This window comes from Hemitrygon akajei, chromosome 1 (genome assembly GCF_048418815.1).
Source record: "Hemitrygon akajei chromosome 1, sHemAka1.3, whole genome shotgun sequence".
In the NCBI taxonomy this organism is placed as follows: Eukaryota; Metazoa; Chordata; class Chondrichthyes; order Myliobatiformes; family Dasyatidae; genus Hemitrygon; species Hemitrygon akajei.
In genome coordinates, this window is record NC_133124.1 from 190,363,956 (window position 1) to 190,391,132 (window position 27,177).

A 27,177-nucleotide genomic window follows, 5' to 3' on the forward strand; every position below is an offset into this window, starting at 1 on the left:
TAATGTTGCAGCTATATAGGACCTTGGTCAGACCCCACTTGGAGTACTGTGCTCAGTTCTGGTCGCCTCACTACAAGAAGTATGTGGAAGCAATAGAAAGGGTGCAGAGGAGATTTACAAGGATGTTGCCTGGATTGGGGAGCATGCCTTATGAGAATAGGTTGAGTGAACTCGGCCTTTTCTCTTTGGAGCGAAGGAGGATGAGAGGTGACCTGATAGAGGTGTACAAGATAATGAGAGGCATTGATCGTGTGGATAGTCAGAGGCTTTTTTCCGGGGCTGAAATGGCTGCCACAAGAGGACACAGGTTTAAGGTGCTGGGGAGTAGGTACAGAGGAGATGTCGGGAAAAGTTTTTTTCACTCAGAGTGGTGAGTGGATGGAATGGGCTGCCAGCAATGGTGGTGGAGGCGGATACGATAGGGTCTTTTAAGAGGCTTTTAGATAGGTACATGGAGCTTAGTAAAATAGAGGGCTATAGGTAAGCCTATTCTAAGGTAGGGACATGTTCAGCACAACTTTGTGGCCTAAAGGGCCTGTATTGTTGCTGTAGGTTTTCTATGTTTAAACACTAATTCCAAATCTATTTTTTTTTTAAATAAAGCAGCTGCAAGATCAGATCAGTGATATGTACAGAGCTGCCTATGGGGTGTTGAAAGATGCATGTCACGCAAAGCTTCTCAGTTATCAGCAGAAAGAGGTCCTAACACACCCCTGGGATTGTTACCCTGTTGCTACATTGGAATACAGATCTGAAACAGCATTTGATTTACAAGGATTAACAACACAGTAAAGATTGCTGAAAGTGTCATTTATTTTTTTTGCAATTGTTTGTCTAACAGCCTTTGATCAACCATAACATTACTCTTTGCCCAACCCCGAGCAAATTCCACAATTTAGCAAGGTGACAGTATTTTACCAAGTGATGAAATGCCCTCAGAGGTTCAAAACAAAGGGAGAATGGAAAATAGGCTTCTTACCGAGGAGGAGGTTATGTTCCCCATTTTCAGTGGACAGAGGCTCAAGAACGAAAGCATTTTATAGCGTGATAATTTTATTCCACTTGGCCTGGGTTCAGAAGCAGAGCAAGAGTGACTTGCTTTGTTCAACATTACCAAACCATTTCACAAACTGGTCTTGAGCCCCAGGACTCCTAACCATTTGTACCAGTCACTCAGGAACCACATGGGCGACTGGTCCATGAAACCCAGGGCAAGTTGGTAGATTGGATAGCAATAGGAAGCAAGCAGGTGACAGTAGGGGACCAGTAGCTCTTGGTTATTGGAAGCCCAGGCAATGGTGCTGGAATCCTTGCATGTTGGGGTGCATTGGGGGGGGGGGGGTGTTGGGGAGGTACTGTACCATCAGCAAGTTTGTGCATAACAATTATTGCCGAAGTCTTGGAGGGTAGGTTCAGAGATCTCTGAAAAAGGCGGGAGAAAGGCGATGCATTTTCAGAGCACTATTGAGGCTAGCCGTTCAGCATGAATTGACAAGGTCCTAGGAAGTACAAACTAAGACACATGTAGGTAGGCACCTTCAAGGATCTAACTGTGGTTAGGAAGGTAGGTGGGACACAGCCCCTCATTAATCAGGGTACTGAATACAGGAGGCGGTTACACTCCAACTTGATCAAGTCTTGGTCAGACCTCAGCTGGAGTAGTGTACAGTTTTGGTCAGCACTGCAAGGATGGGGTTGTGCTAAAGAGGATGCAGAGGAGATGCACTGGGATGTGGAGGGAGCAGTTTTGTTATGGAGGACAGAATGATTCTTTGTCTAGAAGAGGTCAAGAGGGGAAATGATTGAGATGTGCAAAATTAAGAGGGTCAAGAGGGGTAGGCTGAAACTAGAGGACATGTGTATAGAGTCAGAGGTACAGCACAGAAACAGATCCTTCGGCCCATCTAGTCCATACTGAAAACCATTTAAACTACCTACTCCCAGCAACCTGCACTGGATCCACAGCCCTCCATATCCCCACTACCCATGTATCTATCCAAAATATTGAAACTGAGCTTGTATGGACAACTTGGGCTGGTAACTCATTCCACATCCTAACAGCCCTCTGAGTGAGGAAGTTTCCCTTCATTCAAACTTCGTCTTTCACCCTTAACCCATGACGTCTGGTCGTAGTCCCATCCAAACTCAGTGGAAAAAGCCTGCTTGCATTTACGCTATCTATACCCCTCAATTTTGCATACTTCTATCAAATCTCCTCTCAATCTTCTACATTCCAAGGAATAAAGTCCTAACCTCTTTTGGAAGAGGACAGCGAGGCTTTGAGAAGAAGTGCGGCGGTGGCCATTTTCAAATTGCTTCTCAGATCGGAGTTCTGAGAGGCAGGACTGCGCAGGCGCGTGAAGGAGGCCTGGGAAGGAGGGAAGATGTAAAAAGAATGCAGCCTTAAGCAGCGGGCAGCTTCATTTGCGGGCAGCGGAGTGAGCCGGGAGCAGAGTGTAGGGCTTGGGCTCAGAGGGCTTAGGCGGAAGAGGGCACAGTAGGCTTATCTTTTAGTTCTCCTTGTTATTTTCAGTTATTCGGGAAGTATGAGTGTGAGGGCAGCTTGTTGTTCTCGGTGTCAGATGTGGGAGATCCTGGAGTCTCCTAGCCTCCCGGACGTCCACATCTGCGCCAGGTGTGTCGAACTGCAGCTCCTGAGGGACCGAGTTAGGGAACTGGAGCTGCAGCTCGATGACCTTCGCCTGGTCAGGGAGAGTGAGGAGGTGATAGAGAGGAGTTACAGGCAGGTGGTCACTCCGGGGCCACGGGAGGCAGATAGGTGGGTCACGATCAGGAAGGGGAAGGGGCAGGTACTAGAGAGTACCCCAGTGGCTGTACCCCTTGACAATAAGTACTCATGTTTGAGTACTGTTGGGGGGTACAGCCTACCTGGAGGAAGTGACAGTGGCCGGGCCTCCGGCACAGAGGACGGCCCTGTAGCTCAGAAGGGTAGGGATAGAAGAAAGAGGACCATAGTAATAGGGGACTCGATAGTTAGGGGGTCAGACAGGCGGTTCTGTGGAGGTGATCGGGAGTCCCGGATGGTAGTTTGCCTCCCTGGTGCCAGGGTCCGGGACGTTTCTGATCGCGTCCAAGATATCCTTAAGTGGGAGGGTGAGGAGCCAGAGGTCGTGGTACATGTAGGTACCAATGACATAGGTAGGAAAGGGGAAGAGGTCCTGAAACGAGAGTATAGGGAGTTAGGAAGGCAGTTAAGAAGAAGGACCGCAAAGGTAGTAATCTCGGGATTACTGCCTGTGCCACGCGACAGTGAGAGTAGGAATGGAATTAGGTGGAGGATGAATGCATGGTTGAGGGATTGGAGCAGGGGGCAGGGATTCAAGTTTCTGGATCATTGGGACCTCTTCTGGGGCAGGCGTGACCTGTTCAAGAAGGACGGGTTACACTTGAATCCTGGGGGGACCAATATCCTAGCGGGGAGGTTTGCTAGGGCTACAGGGCAGACTTTAAACTAGTAAGATGGGGGGGCGGAAATCAATTTGAGGAAACTATGGGAGAGGAGGTTAGTTCACCAGTAGAGCAAGTAAGTAGACAGTGTGTGAGGGAGGAAAGGCAGGTGATGGAGAAGGGATGCGCTCAGCCCGAAGTTGTAGGGGAGAAGAAAGAAAAGGATAATAAATTTGAATGCATTGCTAGGGATGAAAAGAGAGGAGGAGGTGGAGAGTATCTTAAATGTATCTATTTTAATGCTAGGAGCATTGTAAGAAAGGTGGATGAGCTTAAAGTATGGATTGATATCTGGAATTATGATGTTGTAGCTATTAGTGAAACATGGTTGCAGGAAGGGTGTGATTGGCAACTAAATATTCCTGGATTTAGTTGCTTCAGGTGTGATAGAGTAGGAGGGGCCAGAGGAGGAGGTGTTGCATTGCTTGTCCGAGAAAATCTTATGGCGGTGCTTTGGAAGGATAGATTACAGAGCTCCTCTAGGGAGACTATTTGGGTGGAATTGAGGAATGGGAAAGGTGTAGTAACACTGATAGGAGTATTATAGGCCACCTAATGGGGAGCGTGAGTTGGAAAAACAAATGTGTAAGGAGATAGCAGATATTTGTAGTAAACACAAGGTGGTGATTGTGGGAGATTTTAATTTTCCACACATAGATTGGGAAGCTCATTCTGTAAAAGGGCTGGATGGTTTAGAATTTGTGAAATGTGTGCAGGATAGTTTTTTGCAACAATACATAGAAGTACCGACTAGAGATGGGGCAGTGTTGGATCTCCTGTTAGGGAATGCAATAGGTCAGCTGACAGATGTATGTGTTGGGGAGCACTTCGGGTCCAGTGATCACAATAGCATTAGCTTCAATATAATTATGGAGAAGGACAGGACTGGACCTAGAGTTGAGATTTTTGATTGGAGAAAGGCTAACTTTGAGGAGATGCGCAGGGATTTAGAGAGAGTGGATTGGGTCAAGTTGTTTTATGGGAAGGATGTAATAGAGAAATGGAGGTCATTTAAGGGTGAAATTATGAGGGTACAGAATCTTTATGTTCCTGTTCGGTTGAAAGGAAAGGTTAAAGGTTTGAAAGCGCCATGGTTTTCAAGGGATATTAGAAACTTGGTTCGGAAAAAGAGGGATGTCTACAATAGATATAGGCAGCATGGAGTAAAGGAATTGCTCGAGGAATATAAAGAATGTAAAAGGAAACTTAAGAAAGAGATTAGAAAAGCTAAAAGAAGTTTCGAGTTTGGTTTGGCAAATAAGGTGGAAGTAAATCCGAAAGGCTTCTACAGTTATATTAAAAGCAAGAGGATAGTGAGGGATAAAATTGGTCCCTTAGAGAATCAGGGTGGTCAGCTATGTGTGGAGCCGAGGGAGATGGGAGAGATTTTGAACGATTTCTTCTCTTCGGTATTCACTAAGGAGAAGGATATTGAATGGTGTAAGGTGTGGGAAACAAGTAAGGAAGTTATGGAACCTATGACAATTAAAGAGGTGGAAGTACTGGCGCTTTTAAGAAATTTAAAAGTGGATAAATCTCCGGGTCCTGACCGGATATTCCCCAGGACCTTGAGGGAAGTTTGTGTAGAGATAGCAGGAGCTCTGACGGAGATCTTTCAGATGTCATTAGAAACGGGGATTGTGCCGGAGGATTGGCGTATTGCTCATGTGGTTCCATTGTTTAAAAAGGGTTCTAGAAGTAAGCCTGGCAATTATAGACCTGTCAGTTTGACATCAGTGGTGGGTAAATTAATGGAAAGTATTCTTAGAGATAGTATTTATAATTATCTGGATAGACAGGATCTGATTAGGAGTAGCCAGCATGGATTTGTGCGTGGAAGGTCATGTTTGACAAACCTTATTGAATTTTTTGAAGTAGTTACGAGGAATGTTGACGAGGGTAAGGCAGTGGATGTAGTCTATATGGACTTCAGCAAGGCCTTTGACAAAGTTCCACATGGAAGGTTAGTTAAGAAGGTTCAGTCGTTAGGTATTAATGCTGGAGTAATAAAATGGATTCAACAGTGGCTAGATGGGAGATGCCAGAGAGTAGTGGTGGATAATTGTTTATCGGGATGGAGGCCGGTGACTAGCGGGGTGCCTCAGGGATCTGTTTTGGGCCCAATGTTGTTTGTAATATACATTAATGATCTGGATGATGGGGTGGTAAATTGGATTAATAAGTATGCTGATGATACTAAGGTAGGAGGTGTTGTGGATAATGAGGTGGGTTTTCAAAGCTTGCAGGGAGATTTATGCCAGTTAGAAGAATGGGCTGAACGTTGGCAGATGGAGTTTAATGCTGAGAAGTGTGAGGTTCTACATTTTGGCAGGAATAATCCAAATAGAACATACAGGGTAAATGGTAGGGCATTGAGGAATGCAGTGGAACAGAGAGATCTAGGAATAACAGTGCATAGTTCCCTGAAGGTGGAGTCTCATGTAGATGGGGTGGTGAAGAAGGCTTTTGGAACGCTGGCCTTTATAAATCAGAGCATTGAGTACAGAAGTTGGGATGTAATGTTAAAATTGTACAAGGCATTGGTAAGGCCAAATTTGGAATATTGTGTACAGTTCTGGTCACCGAATTATAGGAAAGATATCAATAAATTAGAGAGAGTGCAGAGACGATTTACTAGGATGTTACCTGGGTTTCAGCACTTAAGTTACAGAGAAAGGTTGAACAAGTTAGGTCTCTATTCATTGGAGCGTAGAAGGTTGAGGGGGGATTTGATCGAGGTATTTAAAATGTTGAGAGGGATAGATAGAGTTGACGTGAATAGGCTGTTTCCATTGAGAGTAGGGGAGATTCAAACGAGAGGACATGATTTGAGAGTTAGGGGGCAAAAGTTTAAGGGAAACACGAGGGGGTATTTCTTTACTCAGAGAGTGATAGCTGTGTGGAATGAGCTTCCTGTAGAAGTAGTAGAGGCCAGTTCAGTTGTGTCATTTAAGGTAAAATTGGATAGGTATATGGACAGGAAAGGAGTGGAGGGTTATGGGCTGAGTGCGGGTAGGTGGGACTAGGTGAGATTAAGAGTTCGGCACAGACTAGGAGGGCCGGAATGACCTGTTTCCGTGCTGTGATTGTTATATGGTTATAAATGGTTATTCAATCTTTCCATATAACTCAGGCAACATCCTTGTAAATTTTCTCTGCACTTTTTCCAACTTTGTTTACATCTTTCCTGTAGGTAGGTAACCAAAACAGCACACAATACCCCAGATTAGGCCTCAGCAACATCTTTTAGAACTTCCAACATAAAATCCCATCTCCTGTGCTCAATATGTTGGTCTATGAAGGCCAACCTGCCAAAAGCTTTCTTAATGACCCTATCTACCTAGGCTGCCACTTCCAATGAATCATGAACCTGTATTCCCAGATCCCTTTGTTCTACCACACTCCTCAGTGCCCTGTCGTCCCCTGGTTGGTCCTACCAAACTGCAACATGTTGCACTTGTCTACAATACAAGGTGAGGGGCAAAGGATTCAAAGGGGATCCCAGAGAATTTCTGCAGAAAGTAGCAAGTACCTGGACAGCACTGCCCAGGATAACATTAAAGAATGTTCTGAAACTTAATGATTGGACATAGCGGGCCATGTATGGATCAGGTGCTGAGAGTTGGGATAGAAGATTCCCACAGGTCTTGTTGTCAAGTTAGGCCAAGTGGTATTTTCTAGGCTATACACAATTGACTAGATTTCTGACTGAAGGCTGCAAAAGCCATTATCCTTGTGTCATGTCAGCATCGTCCCACCCACCACCATCACCACCCCTCTAGACTTTCTCCACCAAAAATGGAGGCAGGGCACCTTCCACTTCAGGATAAGTACCAGACCCATTTCACAAACTGGAAGCGACACGTTTCAGGCTTTTACAACTGCGTCAAATTTAATAAAACAGAAGCACAAATTAATTTTCAATACACACGGCTACGATTGAGGCACTGCCTCTTCACGGTCCACTGAAGGACTGGCTTTAGCCTTCAGCTTGCAGCACAGAGCGAAAGTCCTTCCACTGCATCTCCTCTTCAGCTCTGCATCTCAATTCTCTCAGGGAAATGAAGCAAAGCCAGCCATCCTCTTTAATAGAACCACACGGATCCGGTCCAAGCAGCCACTAAGCAATGATTGTTTTTTTTTTAATTGAAAAATTCATGTCTGCATTACACAACTTCTGACCACTCTTCTACACTATTATCGATACAAAATGGATACTGTCAGCGAAAAGCAGGAAATAAACTTCAATACACAAGGCTACAAGTCCAAAGAGATGTTTGAGGCAGAACAGCTTCTTTTTGCCCCCCAGACAGGTTTCAACATACAAAGTTATGAGTCAAGACTAAATAATTTAGAGGGTTTTTAAGTGATTTAACAGGCAGATGAAGCAAAGCTCTCAAGTCTTAGTGCTGATTTCCCACATAAATGACTTTACATCTGCAGTGAACATTTCATTATGGAAAACAAGAAACATAACTGGCTCAGTCAACTGTGGTTTCAATAGAGAAGACAAGTTTATATTTGTGATTCCGTCAATCACAACCCTTACATCCGACAGTCAATGCAACATCATTTTGTGAATTTCACTCTGGACATCAGTCCAATAAAGTTTCATGACTGACTGATCTGATTTAATGGCGTGCTATCCAAGCTTTGATTCAGTAGAATACACGTACAATGGAATTCACTGTAGGTGAACTGCCCTAACAACCCAGCAACACAACCAGGTAATGAGTGAAATGGGTGCAAATGCCCAATCTTGATAACCAAAACACTCCAAAAGCCAAGCCAGCACTTGCTCAGTACAATGTGATCCACAACACTCAAATACCCATCAACCGATGGGAACTCATGGTCACGTCACCTGCCGAAAAGCATTGGGCTTTCCCCTACAGGGCGGTTAGACAAGCTTCATGCAAGAGCAAAAGGACTCTTACTCGTTCAAAAATGGAGTACCATCGTAATTCAGGGGCTTCACCCAAGTTTATTGCACGCACTTTGGTTAATTTCTCCCTCTCAGATTATTTGTGACCCCACATGATTAGGTTTACGATTCAGTTTCTCCTTAATTCTTGGAGCCTGATACATTCAGTCTGTTCATCTCAAATCCATGAAATGGAGGGACTCTTCAATATTCCTTCAGTTAGGAATCAAATCTAGAATTTAAAAAAAAATACACAGTTGAGACAGATTTTTTTAAAATTACTTAATCTACATTTAATTAATGGAGATGCTGATATTAAGCAATTGAACAAACCATTACTAAAAAGTTATTTACAGACTTTGGTTAAATGGTTGCAATTTCTCAGTGCAGTGAGAGACACCCAATTTTCTTTCCTGGTGAGAAAGAATTTGGTAGATGCTGCCATGCCCCAGAACTGGAATGAGTCAAAGAACTCAGTTGTTCTCCCCATTCATTGTTATTATTGCAGGCATCTAACGGTCAGGGCGACTCACAGCACGATTTCTTTGACCCTGAAATGGCATTCAGTGCCAAGGCTCACATCAAGATACCACTGGCAGCAGTGAGGAAATCTTTCGTTAGGGTTAGAGTTAGGGTGAGATTATGCGGGCAGTGGGCGGATCAGCCCTCTTGTGCTTTTTGATCTCGTCACTTGAGAGTCAGCTTCACGCGACCCTGCCACTTTGATCTGGCCCACGCCTTCATTAACCAGGTCCAACACTTGCCTTTGTTGAATCTTGCCCCTCTTGACATAGGATATCCGGTTTGTGGGGCTGAAGCCAGGGTTAATCGGGAAGTGCCTAGGGTTTGTGGGGCTGAAGCCAGGGTTAATCGGGGTGTGCCTAGGGTTTGTGGGGCTGAAGCCAGGGTTAATCGGGGTGTGCCTAGGGTTTGTGGGGCTGAAGCCAGGGTTAATCGGGGTGTGCCTAGGGTTTGTGGGGCTGAAGCCAGGGTTAATCGGGGTGTGCCTAGGGTTTGTGGGGCTGAAGCCAGGGTTAATCGGGGTGTGCCTAGGGTTTGTGGGGCTGAAGCCAGGGTTAATCGGGAAGTGCCTAGGGTTTGTGGGGCTGAAGCCAGGGTTAATCGGGAAGTGCCTAGGGTTTGTGGGGCTGAAGCCAGGGTTAATCGGGAAGTGCCTAGGGTTTGTGGGGCTGAAGCCAGGGTTAATCGGGAAGTGCCTAGGGTTTGTGGGGCTGAAGCCAGGGTTAATCGGGAAGTGCCTAGGGTTTGTGGGGCTGAAGCCAGGGTTAATCGGGGTGTGCCTAGGGTTTGTGGGGCTGAAGCCAGGGTTAATCGGGGTGTGCCTAGGGTTTGTGGGGCTGAAGCCAGGGTTAATCGGGAAGTGCCTAGGGTTTGTGGGGCTGAAGCCAGGGTTAATCGGGAAGTGCCTAGGGTTTGTGGGGCTGAAGCCAGGGTTAATCAGGAAGTGCCTAGGGTTTGTGGGGCTGAAGCCAGGGTTAATCGGGAAGTGCCTAGGGTTTGTGGGGGTGTGTGCCCTTGCGTTAGGGTTAGGGTTAGGGTTGTAAATCCCTGGAAGACTATACTCCCATTCCCCTGCCCAGCCCCGGCAGATCAAGGAAGTGAGAGCTCTGGAAAACTGGCAGAGAAGAGGCCAGCACGGATCAGCCAGTGGCACATTCAATGACAGGCCAGATGGTCTACTCACAGAACACAGTACAGCACAGGAACAGGCTCAAGTTAACACCAAACAATGCTAAATTAAAGTATTTCTCATCTACCTGTATCCCTCCGTTATTTAGATACAGATGTACAGATGTTGAACCAGCTTCCATCATTCCCCCAGCACTTTCAGGAATCTTGACTTAAGACTCTTAAATCCCTCTGCATGTTAAATGCTATTAAGAAGTACACCGTTAATGCCATACTTTCCCCCTTTATTTCACCTCCCTGCAACGCCTCACACTTGCTCAGATTAAAACATCTGCCATTTCTCTGGCCACAGTTGCAATCGATCTATATTCTGCTGTGTCCTTTGTCAACTCTCCACACTGTCCACAATTCCACTCTGCAAACTTACACTCATCCAGATTTTCAAAGTTACTTCTACAGATCAGATGCCCCAGCACCCAATCCCTGCAGAACACAGACCTCCAGCCAAAATAACATCCTACTCTATCCATCAGGGGTTCCCAACCTGGGGTCCATGGACCTCTTGCATAATGGTATTGCTGCATTACAGAAGAAAGTTTGGGAGTCTCTGCTGTAGGGCACCATGGATCCTGTGCATCTTGTTCTTCTGTGAGGGACCTGGTAACTACTATACTGAAGTCCATGCGGACAACACACACAAAGTCCTGGAGGAACTCAGCAGGCCAGGCTGTACCTATGGGAAAGAGTAGAGTTGACATTTTGGGCCGAAACCCTTCAGCAGGACTGGAGAAATAAAGCAAAGGAGTGGATTTGAAAGGTGGGGGGGGGGGGGGGGGGGGAGGGTTGGAGGTATTATTGAAAGTTTGAAAAATCCATGTTCATGCTATCAGGTTGGAGGCTACCCAACAAGATGTTGTTCCTCCAACCCAAGTGTGGCCTTAATCCCAAAAGCAGAGGCCATAGATGGACATATCGGAATGGGAATGGGGAGTGGAATTATAATGGGTGGCCACTGGGAGATCCCACTTATTCTGGCAGACAAAGCACAGACACCTGGTGAAACAGTCTCCCAATCTACGTCGGGTCTCATCGAGGCCACACCAGGAGCACCAAACACAGTAGATGACCCCAATGTCGCCTCACCTGGAACAACTGCTTGGGGCCCTGAGTGGTAGTGAGGAAGGAAGAACACTTTGGTTGGAGGAACACCTTAAATTCCGTCTGGGCAGCCTCCAACCTGATGGCATGAACATCGATTTCTCAAACTTCCAGTAATACTTCCACCACCCACCCCCCTGCACCATTTCCCATCCCCTCATTCCTCTTCCATGCTATCTCCTTGCCCACCCATCACCTCCCTCGGGTGCTCCAAACCACCCCACCCCCCCCCTCCTTTCATGGCTTTCTATTTCACCAATCAACTTCCCAGCTCTTTGCTTCATCCCTCCCCCTCCAAGTTTCACCTATCACCTAGTATTTCTCTCCCAGCCTTTCAAATCTACTCATCTTTTTTCTCCAGCCCTGCCAAAGGGTCTCGTCAACTGTACTTCCCCACCCACCCCCCTCACAGATGCTGCCTGGCCTGCTGAGTTCCTCCAGCATTCTGCGTGTGTTGCTCAGATTTCCAGCATCTGCAGATTTTCTCTTGTCCATGTAGACAATATTCACTGCCCTACCCACACGTCACTTGAAAAAAACTAGTTCATCAGATATGTCCTGTCCCTCAAGAGATACTGACAGTCACTAACCAGGCTACGTTTTACCAACAGTGCATAAACCTATCCCCAAAGAACCTTTTAAAATAGTTTCCTTATCACTACCAAACTTACTATTTCCTGGATTATCCCAACTTCCCTTGCACAAAATATGCCACCACCATCTTATACAACTTCATCATGACAGTCCAACTCCTGCACTCAATATTTTGACTTATGAAGATCAATGTGCCAAAATCTTTCTTTACGACCCTATCTACCTGTGATGCCTTCTTGAACATTTGCTACTCCACTTTCCCAAGCTTCACCTGTGGTTAAAGAGGATGGAGATAAAGATCTTCCTTAAGGCCCTGGCTATTTCCCCATGCCCCTCATCAATCATTTCAGATCTTCAGCCCTTGGCGACTTGTTCATTTTGATACTTTGCAAAAGACTCAGCACTACTTTCTGATCTCTAGATGCCCTCGTACATTAGCACACCCTACACTGCCCTCACTGTCCTCCATGCCCGTCTCCTTGCCAGCTGTTGGGTTAGACTGCACAACTTATTCTCTGTGCAGTATAACAATTATATGGTTCAGCACAGACCAGATGGGCTGAAGGGCCTTCTTCTGTGCTGTGGTGTTCTATGACTCTATACAACTACTTGTATTCATGTAACTGTTTAGTATGTTTCCTAGTGGTCACAGTATGTATATGCGATTGTTCAGTGTGCCCCCTCCCTTTACAAGTTCTGTAAAGGTTCACTGGTATCATATTATTTGAATAGGGTCTATCTGATTGGTCAACTCTTATCTACATATTTGAATGGAATGTTTCTCATCTATGGTGTAAAAGGAGCTGAACATGTCAGGCCACCAACTTTACTTGTTACTTCCCTTCCCCTACCAGTCTCCTATTACCGTCCGTTTCCAACTCTCATTTGTTCTATTAGTATTTAATAAAAACAACTGAAGCAGAACAAGTTTGTGCCTCTTCCTGAACTTCTGAAAGAATCTGCATCAAAAACATCAGAATCCAACACATACTATTCAGAGTACTGAATCAGTACAGAGCCGGGGTAAGTTTGGTTTTTTTTTAAATATACAAAAAGACAGTGGTGAGTGTGTGGAATGGGCTGCCGGCAACAGTGGTGGAGTTGGATACGATAGGGTCTTTTAAGAGACTCCTGGATAGGTACATGGAGCTTAGAGAAAGAGAGAGCTATGGGTAACCCTAGTAATATCTAAAGTACGTACATGTTCGACACAGTGTTGTGGGCCGAAGGGCCTGTATTCTGCTGCAGTTTTTCTATTTCTACTTAGCACCTTGCCCACACCCTCTGATTCGAAGCATGAATTCCCTCCTTTATCCTCAATTAATCTTACCCGCCCCTAGTTATCATCTTACACCTGCATTTTAAAAAACAAAATGCCTTGGCGTTCTATTTAATGCTACTTGTCAAGGACATTCCACGACCCTTTTGCCATTGCAAATCCTCAAATTGAGTCTGTTCCTCTATCATTATACCCTTCAAGGGCCCCAATTAATATACTAAAACTTAACAGTAGGTACACTTCCATTTTCTCTTTGACTAAATTACCCATTAGAGAATTCCCAACTCTACCATTCTTGCCAGTCCCTAGCACTGATCAAACGGTCTTTAAACAGTTTCCACTGTCAGATCACAAGAGAAAACCTGTGTATCCTGAAAATCCAAGTAACATACACAAAATGATGCAGGCAACTCAGCAGGCCAGGCAGAAGCAATGGAAAAGAGTACAGTCGACATTTCAGGTGGAAACCGAAGTGTTTTGGGCCTAAACATCGACTGCACTCTTTTCCATTGCTTCTGTCTGGCCTGCTGAGTTCCTCCAGCATTTTGTGTTTTCCCACAGATCAGATGTTGTCTTGCCCAGAAACAACTACTGTCAGTTAACTCTCCCACACCCCACCCCCCCAAGCTCCTGTCAGCATAATTTGCCCTCAATACTTTACTGCAAATCCAGACTTGTCCGTGTTCACAACCATCTTCCAGCCCAAGGAGTTGTGATCATTGTTTCCAAAACACTCTCCCTCTCAAAGGCCAGCCAGCTGGCCAGGTTCATTTCCAAAACAAGGTTAGTGCGAACAAAACCCTCCTGAATGCACTGAAAAAATCCTGCCCATCTCACTCTCTTTGTACCAAGGAAGACCCAGTCAATATTATGAAAGTTAGTCACCCGTTACAATAAAAATAATGCTCTACATCTTTCCACGTATCCATCCCTCTGCACCCACCCCCCCCCCCCCCCCAGTAGCTATTGGGATGCCTATAATATAATCCCAGAGTGACTGGACTTCTGTTATCCTCAGTTTCCCCATACTGCCTCAAGTCTGGAGTGCGGCAGTGACATTCTCTTCCCAATTAGTGATGCTAGTACACCTTACTCTACCTTTTAAAACCCAGCAATATCGAGCTGCCAGTCCTGTCCCTATTGCAGTCATCTTTGTAAATGGCCACACCTTCATAGCTCCAGGTCCTGATCCATTCAAATTCATCTGTCTTATGAAATATATTCCTTATAATTCTATTTCAGCCCGCCAGTCCCACCAGTTTGATTGACCTGCTCTTATTTTCGTGCACTCTTGTATCTTGACAAGTTGTCAGTGTGGGATCAGCAAAAGTGTGGGATCAGAGCACGGGATTGTGGGATAGGAATGCATCGTGACCTTGTGTGCAAACTCACCGATCCTCCTCTCTCTGAACGGTCCGACAGTCATCGCCCGAACAAGACTCCAGTTTAATCAGTCTCTGGTTCATCTTAACAAGTAGTGAGGGATCCACAAGTTTTCGGATATTGGTTAATTGATATGCATCGGCAGTCAAGTTGTAGACTTCTACAAAGTTCTAAACGGTAGAGGGGAAAGAAACAAAATTAATGAAAGCTAACATGGTGAAACCTACAGGAAGTCCAGTACCCAATCACTCACTGATATTTACAGCATGTTTCAAATTAATGAGATAGTAATTACTATAAAGTATACTACTTCTGGAGGTGGAGCCAAGTCAAGATGGTGCTAATCGGCAACTCCTTTGCTTACATCTTTGGAAACAGCTCCATTTCTATCTTTGATGTATTTTTTTTTCCCCTTTTCAAGGTTCTTTTGAAGACCCTGACCTGGAGTTACACTCTGACATCGGTTCTTTGCGGGAACGGGACCCACTCTCCGGGCCTCACGACCGGCGGCTTTTCGATATCCCAAGGATGCGGCCTGGAAGACTAGCGCACCTGCAGGGTGCCGGATTTCCGTGGCTCTGGGGGCGTGCTGATTCTAGGCCGGTGCCCCTGACTGAAGCGTCGCGGGAGAACACGGAACATCAGGAGCAGCGGATTAGCTGCCGGGGGTTGTGTTTCTAGCGAACTGAGCTGTGCTGGGGCAGGCTCTCTGGGCACAGAGCTCAGAAAAAGTAACACAACAGACCGTTAACATCGTAAATCAGCAAGTTGTTAGTTATGTCTCCCCTCTCGCTGTGAAACAAGGACACCTTTTTCCCTTATTAGGGAGAGAGAGAGCCTGTGGTATGTCGAATTACCGGGTGAACGGGTAGTCTGTGGGGAACTGCAAGTCTGTCTTTACTGGTGCTTTGCTGCACACTCGAGTGCCCGGTGGAGGGTGCAGATGCTTTTTTTTCTGCTGGTGGGGGTAGGGGGGGGGGGAATCATTGCCTTGCTACTGCTTGTACATGGGTGGGGGGCTTTGGGGTTCTAACGTTTCAGCTGTCATTCATTCTTCAGGGCACCCCTCGGTTTTTGTGGATGTTTGCAAAGGAAAAGAATTTCAGTATCTATATTGTAAACATTTCTGACTTTCAAAGGTACATTTGAAGTTATGGAAAGTGGGAAGTACAGTGCTGGAAGTACAATGGCAGGAGGTACTTCACTCACCTCGTTGTCTGCAAACTCACAGTACTGCAGATTGCTTTGGGATAGTGTCCGGACACAGGCGTAGGTGTTGTTGAAGGCATCCTCACACACACAGTCTGGAAAGCATTCCTAGGAAGGGGAAAAAATGCATTTAAAAAAAAGTTTCCTGATTTTTTTTTAAATTACAAATTCATACATTGGAGCCATTTCTTGACCTGCAGGCTCCATCCCATTGTAGGAACTTAGAGCAAATTCCAGCCACGGGCAAGATTTAGTCATTCACCCTCTCCCTCAGAATCAGGTTTAATATCACTAGCGTACGTCAGTGACAAACTTGGTTTGTCAGGCACCAAATACCCTCCAGCACTTTATACAAGAGTCGGCCCCAGAGCGGACATGCCATTGGTACACAACCGCCACCCAGCACACCACAAGGGAGTCGCAGACACCCACAATCACCACCATTGCTTCAGAGATTTGCCCAATTTCCCCCCCCCCACACACAGTTTCCTTGGATAACAGCCCAAGATTTACATATTCGCAATCCTAAACCCAATGTTATTTTTAAGAATTTGCCCTCAAAGCACAACAGCATTTAATTAGTTTCGCCTGCAAATCTTAATCCCAGCGATGTCTTTATCGAGTGCCACTGAACGAGCTGGTCTCATGTTTCAATCACTTTTCTTCATCCGCCACTCACACGCAGCAATGTTTAAGTTTCAAAACAAATCAGCAACTTAGAAATAAAGTCTTTAGAATAAGAGAACCATTCTGCAAGAAGAGTGCATTGCTCATATTTATCGACTGTGTCTTCCTTACATTAAGCGATCCTACAAAATATGAGCCAACGACAAGTACTCACAGCCTCACCAGGCCCTACGTTGGGGCATGAAGGGTCACTCTTGTCGTGACCTTCCCCTGTGTACTCCACCAGGAAGTCAGTCCGCCACTTGCTTTTATTCTGCGAAGGGACCTGGGATAAATACCAATGCAAACAGAAAGGTGTTCACAAACAACTCCACTCTCTAGAGTGAACAAAATGGACTTGATCATTCAGAAGTTCAGAGAAACGTACAATATTCTGGATGGGCTCCTTATTTTAAAGTTTCTACCAGTTTGAATCTGAGGTGATGAGGATGTGGGAGGGTGGAGTGACCTTTAGAACTGCTGCTCTAAAGGGGTACAGGAACTACAGAGGGCTTTTGCCACAAGCCTTCAGGTAGACCAGCAACTGCATGGACTGCAAAAGGAATCTACCAAAAACTATTGCTGCCAACAGCATGCTTGGATTATCCATGAGGGGGCGTCTTCCACACCCACCCCCCCCCCCCCCCCCACGCTCAGTACATGGTCTGTGAGGATTCCTGAAAATTTTCCTGTATTAGGACTAAGCATCCCATTATCTGGTATAAAGATGGCTGCTCTTTCTGTGACTGTAACCAGGGTGACCAGTGCAAGAATCCTTCCGCTCCAAGGGCAGGAAGATAATGAGTTCATATTGTGCAAAAACAACCCACTACTTTTGAAATTAAGTTGGCAGAACTTGTTAGTATTTAGAATTGTGGAGGGGTGCGACACTACGCTCCTCTCTCCAACAGGTCCATGTCATTACCTTCCAGAAATGTTTTCAGTGTTACAGAAACCAGAACTAAACAAAAGATTTAATGTTATTAAATACTCGCACAATACCAGAGTGCAGTGACACATTTTATTAACACTTCAGTCAGGTGAGAACTATTTCATCTTAAAACAAGACGACTCCAATTCCTGTGTTACTCCAGAATTCCAGTATATGTCCCCTGACCTACTGAAATCATCCAACATCGTGTGCGCATTGCCGTAGAGACCCTTACAGCTGCACAACGCACTCACCATGAGTGGTAGGAAAGACCTCCCATCCATGCCCTTCTGTTCATCGTGCCCAGCGATGTTCAAGAACGTAGGGGCCAAGTCTATATTGAGTACAGGTTCCTGCATGGAGAGGGGAACAGATGCCATTCTGTTAACCATTGTACTACAGCACACAGCCAACATCACCTATGTAATCCCAGTGAACCACATGACTCCGTCTTGTACAAGTGTTCCTGGGCATTTGGTGTCTGATGTTATTCCTGGTGTGAACCTTAGTCTAAGAGTGACTGCATTTCAAAACTGAAGGTGACATCCATAACTCATTGCAACTTTAAAACAGTACTCATGTTAAAAGTTCTGCACCGGAACAGACCCTTCAGCCCACAGAGTCTGTACTGAACATAATGCCAAATCAATACTATCTCCCTTCATTAATAGCTGCTCATCTGAAAGCCTCCTAAACACTGCTACTGTACGCATTTCCAACACTACGCCGACAGCCTACTATTAAAACACAAAACCTGCCTGCACGCGTCTCCTTCAAGTTTTCTCCCTCCCACCCTAATTGCATGCCCTCTCATGTTTGGGATTTCTGCAGTGGGAAAACGACTGCCTGCCTCTCAAACCATGATAATATAGCTTCTCTTCATCGTACACACCATCTAATCTCTGCAGCTCCCGGGTAAACTTCTGCATCCTCTCCACAGCTTCCACTAACTCCCTGAAAACAGGCAAACAGAATCGCACACAAGACTCCGACCTGACCAGAGCAAATCAATGTTTCCTTACAGTACGCAAGCTCAGCGATGGCCGGTTCCGGTGTGGTTATGTGCCCGGACAGAACTGGCATACCGAATGAGTAAATGCTGGGAGAAGCGAGTACACACCTTAATGGTCTGCTTGGGTTTGATGCCTGGTCCACGAACCAGCAGTGGCACTCGGATGTCGAACTCGTAGAGCTGCCGCTTGTCGATGGGGAGGGAGAACTGCCCTGAAAGGAGAACCCAGCGTTAATACCGCACGCGCAAAATGCTGGAGGGACTCAGAAGGTCAGCCTTCCCTCCTAGGCAGGGAAGTAAACAGTCGATTTTTTAGACCAGCAACGCTCCCTCTCCTAGATGCAACTGCCTTCACAAACTGAGAACACAATTTTTAAAAAAAAACAACAGACTACGGGACCCTCGCCTCTCCCAGGTGCACGGGAAGCACCCGCGTTCAGAGGGAGGAGAGCGGCTTGGCAGGGTAGTGATCAGCACAGCACTTTACCTTCCAGCACCAGTGACCCAGGTTCAATTCTGACGTTACCTGGAAGGAGTTTGTAGGTTTTCCCTCTGATCAGGTGCTCCAGTTTCCTCCCTCAGTCCAAAGACGCACCAGGTTAATTGGTCCTTCTAAACTGTCCCATGATTAGACTAGGATTAAATCAGGGAGTTGCTGGGCGGTGTGGCTGGAAGGGCCTATTTCGCACTGCATCTCGATTAATAAAGAAATGTCTTCACAATATATCCCTGCCTAGTCACTCGCAATCCTACCCAGCTACAGGTTTGTAAACAGCTAGTCATAAACCTGCTGGAGCTTCTCAGCGACTTTCCAGTGCTCTCAGAAGCAGCAATACGAAGCCAACTCGTATTAGTCACCTGTGACTGAAGGAGAATATTGGCACTTTACTCCAGAAATGCTCAATTATATTCTCCAGCAGCACGTGCACCTTTAGTAGCACAGGGTAGAAGCTAAGTTAGGTTGTCAAGTCTGAAAAGACAATTGCAACAATATCTGCATATCATGGCTTCTGATGCCACGTCCTACCAAAGGAAATTCCCACCTTCACTGCAAGATCACTAGTATCAAATGTACAAAGCAAGCACAAATAAAACTTCAAAAAGATGTATTGGATTCTGAGATTTTAATCCAAAGTTCTTTCAGATGTCAGGGAAGAGGCATGGAACTTGTTGCTTAATGATAGTGTTTTATCAATGTTTAATAAAAAAAAAAGGAAAATTGAAAACAGACAGTAACAGGGGTAGAAACTAGTAGCAAAAGGCTTAAAGACAATGACCAAGATGGCATTGGCCTTCTAATCAGCTCTTTTATACCCATAGCAAATGTACCATTTAAACTCGTAGATATGAGTCAACCAATGAGAAAGCTCCATCTATGCATAGGGCACCAAGGGAATCTCCCCCCATCCCCCACACTTTTATTCTGGCATCTTCCCCCTTCCTTTTCAGTCCTGAAGATAGGTCTTGGCATGAAACATCAACTGCTTATTCATTTCCATTGATACTGCCTGACCTGCTGAGTTCCTCCAGCATTTCGTGTGTTGCCAAGAGAAGCTTCCAGATCTTTTTTAATTAATACTGGGGGAATATTTAAATTGATAAATATATACATATCTAATATATTATTTACATTTTATTACTTAAAATACAACCAGATAATTAATTGTTAAACTGCAAAGAAAGCAACAATTAAATAATCTAATCCAAAAACTAAAGAGTCAGATCCAACAAATGTAACAAAATCTTCAATACGCAGTGTACTAGCCACTGGCTTACATTAATGTAAAATTCATGAGCAGGATTAGTGATACTACAGACTCCATGGTACCAAACCAACCTGTGTGGTAGCCGTTGTCGGATGTATAGAATATGTAGGTGTTGTTCAACTCCTTCGTTTCCTCGAGCTTCTTGATCACCTGCTCGACCAGGTCATCCACAGAGAGCAGAGTCTGCCACCTGGTGGAAGGAGGAGGAAATTAAGCAGCTGCCAACTTCAATGCAAGGCTCGCCACACACGCCAAAGCAACCTCACATCCACCGCACTTGTGCAGTGGGTACGCTGCAGAAACTGCCCGCAGAAAGTTCATGGCCGAGACTGCATTCCATTTGACTTCGGACCGTTAATTTGTTTAATATAGTGACCTTCAATGAATTAATCTCAAGTTAGTATATGGAAACATACTTACTTAGTAAGTTTATTTTGAACTTCCTTGTAAAGAAAATAGAGCAGGCGGTAGAGTAGCGACCTGGGTTTAATTCTTACCACTGTCTAGGAGGAGTTTGTACGTTCTGCCTGTGACAGTGTGGGTGTTCTGATTTCGTCCCCAATTCCAAAGATATACAGGTTAGTAGATTGCCAGTGATGGCTTCTCTGCTGCCACAGTGAGGCCACACTCAGGTTGGAGGAAAAACACCTTCTATTCAGTCCGGGTAGTGTCCAGCCGAATGGCATGAACGTCGATTTCTCAAGCTGCCGTTAACTGCCCCACCCCCTCCTTTCACCATTCCCATTTCCCCCTCTCACCTCACCTGCTTCTGGTGCTGCTGTCCCTTCCCTTTCTTCCATGGGTCTGCTATCCTCTCCCATCAGATTCCCCCTTCTCCAGCCCGTTACCTCTTTCACCAATCAATTTCCCAGCTTTTACTTCAAACCCCCCCCATTTCACCTTTCACCTTGAACTTCTTCCTCCCTTCCCTAACCCTCCCCCCCACCCACCCACCTTCTTACTCTGACTTCTCTTTCCAGTGCTGATGAACGGTCTTGACCCGAAACATCCGAAGTTCACTCTATTCCATAGATGCTGCCTGGCCTGCTGAGTTCCCCCCAGCACTCTCTGTGCATTGCTCCAGGTTAGTAGGTCAATTGGTCACACGGTGAAATTGGGCATTGTGGAATCTCTGAACTTAAATAAAAATGGCATATAGCTTAAGTTTTATGTCTCTCTTGTGTATGCTGCTTGTACGATGCCATGCATGATGCCTCCGGAAGCAAGTTTTTCCATTACACCCAAGCATTGTGTACTGAGCATATGACAATAAAGTTGACTTTGAGCAAGCAACCTGTCTGCAAACACAAGACCATTTTGCGGGGATTGAACAGGTCAGAAAGAGTGTGGATAGAATAACTGATCACGTGCCATCACAGACTGAAGGAATCACTAATCCTTTGGGGATAGATTGCTGCAAGGGACATCCTGCGGATCGACTCCACTCATCTTTAACCCAACAGGAAACAGACCAGAAAGTAGTGATTGGGAGTAGTTGGGGTTCAGGGACAAAGAAAGATTGTGATGGAGTGTAAGTGGGAACCGTAGCTGTCACAGATAACGATGGATTTAAGAAGATTTAGTAGGCCACTGCACAATCAGCACTAACAACAAACCAACCAAAATCAAATGGTAATCAAAAATCCTTGACTGGAAGGTGGTAAAGTCATTAATAGTTGGGGCACTGTGCTTCCATTACAACAATCACCCGACCGGTTCAGACACTCAGTAATTGCTGAGCAACTAAAGTTTTTGGTGTGACAACTAAAAGACAAGTGAACCTGTCCCACTGCACTATGATTTAAAACTGCCTAATGGGCCAAGGACCCCATTTCTGTGGTGCAGCACTCTACGACTCTTAATTTTGGATTTGTCACCTGTAGTTCTAGACGTGCCTCACTTCATCTTAGAAAATAAAAACAATCCATTCCTTAGATATTACTGGAAACGATTTGCCTTCATTCTCTGCTCTGAAATTGAACCAAATTCAGGGCTGCAAACTCCATTGGGTACAGAACTCTACCACTTGCTCCACAATAGGCTAGTGTTTTGAAATGAGAGAACATAGTACCTTCTTCTGTAAACATCGTCCAAAAATTCAATGGAAGTGTTCTTCATGGGTGTTTTAGCCTGTCGGATCAGCCAGTGTTTGTTCTGTGGGAGTGAGCACAAACTTTTAAACTCCAGATTAGATTCGGTCGCAGTTCCATCTTGTCCAAATTCCCTGGCCAACATTAATGCTAATTTGGGTCACATTTTCATGAAACCCTGTTCATGAAACTAAAAGGGTTATCATAGTCTCCCTGATAATTAATGCAACTAATTAGTAAAACTCAAGGGAGATTGGTTTAAATATAATGTTAATTCTAAAATAACCAACAGGCACTTGAGCAAATGCATTAACTAGAGCATCTCTTGGCTTCTCCTGCCATCTATTGGCTGTTATTGATCATTACAATTTAAAACCAGCTCTCACTGTTCAACACAGCATAACAAAAAACAAGCAGATGTGAAAAGCACAGATCAAACAACTCAGAACAGGTGTAGCATGACAAGAAAGTGCTGCTGCAATATTTGTGCTGATCTACCCGCTCGGGCTGGCTGGTGGCGTAGTGGCATCAACACTGGACTTCCAGGCAGATGGTGCCGAGTTCAAACCCTGACAGGTCCCAACCGGGGACACCAGCAGCATCTGTGCGGAAGAAAGGCCTGGCAATCTACTTCTGTATCTTGTCACGAAAACCCTACAGATCCCCCATGGTCCATGAGATCACGAAGAGTCAGACTCAACTTAACAGCTGAACAACAAAACCCCCTCTAACTTCTGAAAGCAATATTCCTGATCTTTCAAGATCAGGATGTTTCAAGAACATTCCTGATCTGCACCCCGAAAAATAATCTTTGAGCTTCTTAAAATGCTCTTAATTGCCCCTGCAGAGCTCCCCGAATGGCTGTATTTGTTCCACTCACCTTTCCATGAACATTGAAACTTCCGTGGCGTGGCGCCTTGGTGCCAGTGAAGGATTTGCTGTACTTGGGAGCCGCATTCCAGGGGGAGTGACAGGCTGGGGTGGCCAGCACCATGAAGAATGGAGCATACCGCCTCCTGGACTCCAGAAACTCCACCGAGCGGTTCGCCTGTACAAAGGGCATCAGACAGAGGTTCACAAAGGGGACATGGTTTTAAGGTGCTTGAAGAAGGCGCAGAGGGTATGTCGGGGTAAGTTTTTCCACACAGAGGGACGGGTGTGTGGAATGCACTGCCAGCAACGGTGGTAGAGGCTGATCTAATAGGGTCTTTTAACAGACTCTCAGATAGACACATGGAGCTTAGAAAAACAGAGGGTCATCAATACGGTAATTCCGGGCAGTTTCTAGAGTAGGTTACATGGTAGGCACAACATTGTGGGCTCAAGGGCCTGTAATGTGCTGTAGATTTCTATGTTCTAAATTGGACAAACTTCCTTTCTACTGCTCACCAAAAACAGAAAGCCAATAATATTTCAAGTTAAAGTAAATTGTTAAAGATAGTAAAGAAACAATGAATGTGGAGAGGACACAAAAGTTTTTTTTAAATTTTCGATCTGCAATCTCTCATTGGAACACATTATCATATTCCTTTCCTGTGACTCAACTCCAATAGTGACCACAAAAATATAACCACGTATTTCAAATGTTTCAGCTGAAGCATTCCCATCCTCCAGCCAGCACACAGTACAACGCTGGTCAAGGATCAGTATTCCCGAGGTCAGGACTGAACAACCAATTGGTGAAGACTAAATGCAGCCACAATGTTCTGAAACTCTCTGAGACAGACTGGTTCCAGTGGGGAAGGCATACAGTCCAGAAAACTTTAGCAGCTCCTAGAGAGCTTTCAAACAGTAGCAAACCGAGCCTGAATAGATAACTCCTTCCTAACCATGGAAAAGATCACTGCGACAGCAAAGCAACATTTGCCAAGTTACTAATTTTATAAGTTGTTTATTTTAATAAAAGGGACAAAATGCATCAGCATACAAATGTAAACTCCTTTCCTTCTCTTTCTCTCCTACGACGCCCCTCCCCCAAACCTAATTCATTCGAGCAAACAAGATACATTTTGATTTGAGGTTCCTCCGTAACGGATGCACCAAATCCGAGTTCACTCAGCTGTACACCAATCTCAGCGTTTCTTTCCAACGTCAGGAGTTACCGTGGTCAAAGCCACCAGCTGAAGATTGGCACAGACATATCACCACGGGCTGAAAAGAATTATATCATTCAAACATGTGGTTTAGCAAAGTCGACTAGTTTTTACCCGAATGTGCCACTATCCAAATTAAGAAAATATTCACAAGTTATTCCTCGAGGCTCAAATCAACAGCCTGTGAATTGTTGATATACCCCCGGGTCCCTGAAGCTGTGTCGTGTTCGATTGTAGTTTAGCAATAAAATCATAGAGAAGTACAGCACAGAAGCTGGCCCTTTGGCCCATCTAGTCCATGCTGAACCATTTAAACTGCCCACTCCCATTGACCTGCGACCGGGACCATAGCCCTCCAAACCCCTCCCATCCACGTACCTACCCAAACAGTGAAATGGAGTTCGGATGCACTGCCTGTGCTGGCAGTTCACTCCACACTCATGACCCTTTGGGTCAAGAAGTTTTCCCTCATGTTCCCCTTAAACTTCTCACCCTTAACCACGACTTCTGATTGTAGTTCCACCCAATCCCAGTGGGGAAAAAACCTGCTTGCATTTACCCCGTCTATACCCCTCATCATTTTGTATACCTCTGACAAATCTCATCTCAATCTCTACGTTCCAAGGAATAGCACCCCAACCTAATCAATCTTTCCACCCAATTCAGACTCTCCAGACCTGGCGACATCCTTGTAAGTTTTCTCTGTACTCCTTCAAACTTAAGATCTTTTACATTACAGAAAAATAAAAAGTCTCTGATAGCTCCACGATTCACATGTGCCTTACTATGAGGTCAGTCAGATAGTCCTTTTGGTAGCTGCTACTGTGCTTTTCCGCAACACCGTTCACAGATAACGTGTAGTTGTAGTACTTGGAGTTTCCCACCTGCAAAGTAAAATAGAACTGTGATCAACTCATTCAATTAACTGATCCTCCACAAATGTGGATGCCGATCTGAAAACAGCTACAGATGTACCGTGGAGAGCGTCTTGGCAGGCCGTATCAGACAGATACACACACACACTTTATTGATCCCGAGGGAAATTGGGTTTCGTTACGGCCGCACCAACCAAGAATAGTGAAGAAATATAGGAATATAAAACCATAAATAATTAAATAATAAGTTAATCATGCCAAGTGGAAATTAGTCCAGGACCAGCCTATTGGCTCAGGGTGTCTGACACTCCGAGGGAGGAGTTGTAAAGTTTGATGGCCACAGGCAGGATGTAGGACTTCCTCAGTGTTACATCTCGGTGGAATGAGTCTGGCTGAATGTACTCCTGTGCCTAACCAGTACATTATGGAGTGGATGGGAGACATTGTCCAAGATGGCATGCAACTTGGACAGCATCCTCTTTTCAGACACCACCGTCAGTGAGTCCAGTTCCACCCCCACAACATCACTGGCCTTACGAATGAGTTTGTTGATTCTGTTGGTGTCTGCTACCCTCAGCCTGCTGCCCCAGCACACAACAGCAAACATGATAGCACTGGCCACCACAGACTCATAGAACATCCTCAGCATCGTCCGGCAGATGTTAAAGGACCTCAGTCTCCTCAGGAAATAGAGAAGGCTCTGACCCTTCTTGTAGTGTTCTTTGACCAGTCCAGTTTATTGTCCATTCGTATCCCCAGGTATTTGTAATCCTCCGCTATGTCCACACTGACCCCTTGGATGGAAACAGGGGTCACCGGTGCCTTAGCCCTCCCCAGGTCCACCACCAGCTCCTGGTGCTGCACAGGACTGACAGTTACAACATTAGTCAGCTCCATCTTGGGTACTAGTCTCCACTGTATCCAAAACATCTTCAAGGAACAATGTCTCATAAAGGCAGCCTCCATCACCAAGGACCCCCATCACCCAGGACATGCCCCCTTCTCACTGTTACCATCAGGTAGGAGGTACAGAAGCCTGAAGGCACACACTCAGCAATTCAGGAACATCTTCTTCCCCTCTGCCATCCGATTCCCAAATGGACATTGAACCCGTTAACACTACCTCACTTTTATTATTCCTATTTCTGCACCATTTTAATCTATTCAATATACTTACTGCAATTGATTTGCTTTTCTCTGCCTATATCATCTTGCATCGCATTGTACTGCTGCTAAGTTAACACATTTTGTGACACATGCCAGTGATAATAAACCCAATTCTAAAAAGCTCCAAGGATTTATCAACCATCTCAAAGTCTAAGAAACAGGAAGTTGTCAATTTAATACCCCGCGATGTAAAACCACAGCGCTGGAGGAGCGCAGCCAGTCAAACAGCACCCGTGGAAAGTCAACATTTCGTCTCAAGAACCATTCCTCAGAAGAACTTCCGAGATGGAGGCAGTTATTGAAATGGAGCTGGTGGGACAGAGAGCTACAAGATAAGTGACCTCATGGAGACAGATCACCTGATAAAGAACCGACTGGCACAACAGCGTGGCGGTTAGCCTGATGTTTAACAGCACCAGCTACAAGATCGGGATCAATCAATTCCTGCCGCTGTCTGTGCACGGTCCCCGCGATCGCATGAACTCTGGTCTCCTCTCACATTCCAGGTGCATATGGGTTAGGATTTATAAGTTGTGGGCATGCTACGTTGGCACTGCAAGCACGATGACAATTGCACATTTGACACGACTGACGCATTTCACTGTGTTGTCTTGATGTACTTGCGACAAGTAAAGCTTAATCTTTAATCTCAATTATAGAAGCGAGTGAGAAAGTTCCCATGAAAGTGGGAAGTAGCGAGACCCGGAGTTGAAAAACTCAGGTGTTCCTCACGGGGAACTACAAAGTGCCCAGACAGAAGGTGTTGTTCTTTGCTGGGCAACAGAGGAGTCAGCAGGCAGAGGTTAGAGTGGGAGTGGGAGCAGGATTGAGACTGGCAGCATCAGGAAGCTTGGGTCGTCCCTGTAGATGGAGTACAGGTCACCCAGTCTGCGTTTGGCTTCTCGAGGTGCA

The 27,177-nt window shown here is 45.5% G+C and overlaps 1 protein-coding gene across 1 annotated transcript in view; it reads right to left on the reverse strand.

The window, feature by feature from the left end:
* Positions 1 to 7,339: 7,339 nt before the first annotated feature.
* The window catches only part of gnsb (glucosamine (N-acetyl)-6-sulfatase (Sanfilippo disease IIID), b), a 42,714-nt gene continuing 22,876 nt past the window's right edge, over positions 7,340 to 27,177 (reverse strand). The window contains exons 5-14 of the mRNA XM_073057539.1: positions 25,009 to 25,107; positions 23,011 to 23,178; positions 22,112 to 22,194; positions 20,112 to 20,230; positions 18,383 to 18,486; positions 17,517 to 17,615; positions 16,507 to 16,617; positions 15,666 to 15,773; positions 14,466 to 14,626; positions 7,340 to 8,624 (exon numbers count right to left, since the gene is read on the reverse strand). Coding sequence (XP_072913640.1) covers positions 8,612 to 8,624; positions 14,466 to 14,626; positions 15,666 to 15,773; positions 16,507 to 16,617; positions 17,517 to 17,615; positions 18,383 to 18,486; positions 20,112 to 20,230; positions 22,112 to 22,194; positions 23,011 to 23,178; positions 25,009 to 25,107 — 1,065 coding nt within the window. The 3' untranslated portion in view covers positions 7,340 to 8,611. The remainder of the gene's footprint in view (positions 8,625 to 14,465; positions 14,627 to 15,665; positions 15,774 to 16,506; positions 16,618 to 17,516; positions 17,616 to 18,382; positions 18,487 to 20,111; positions 20,231 to 22,111; positions 22,195 to 23,010; positions 23,179 to 25,008; positions 25,108 to 27,177) is intronic.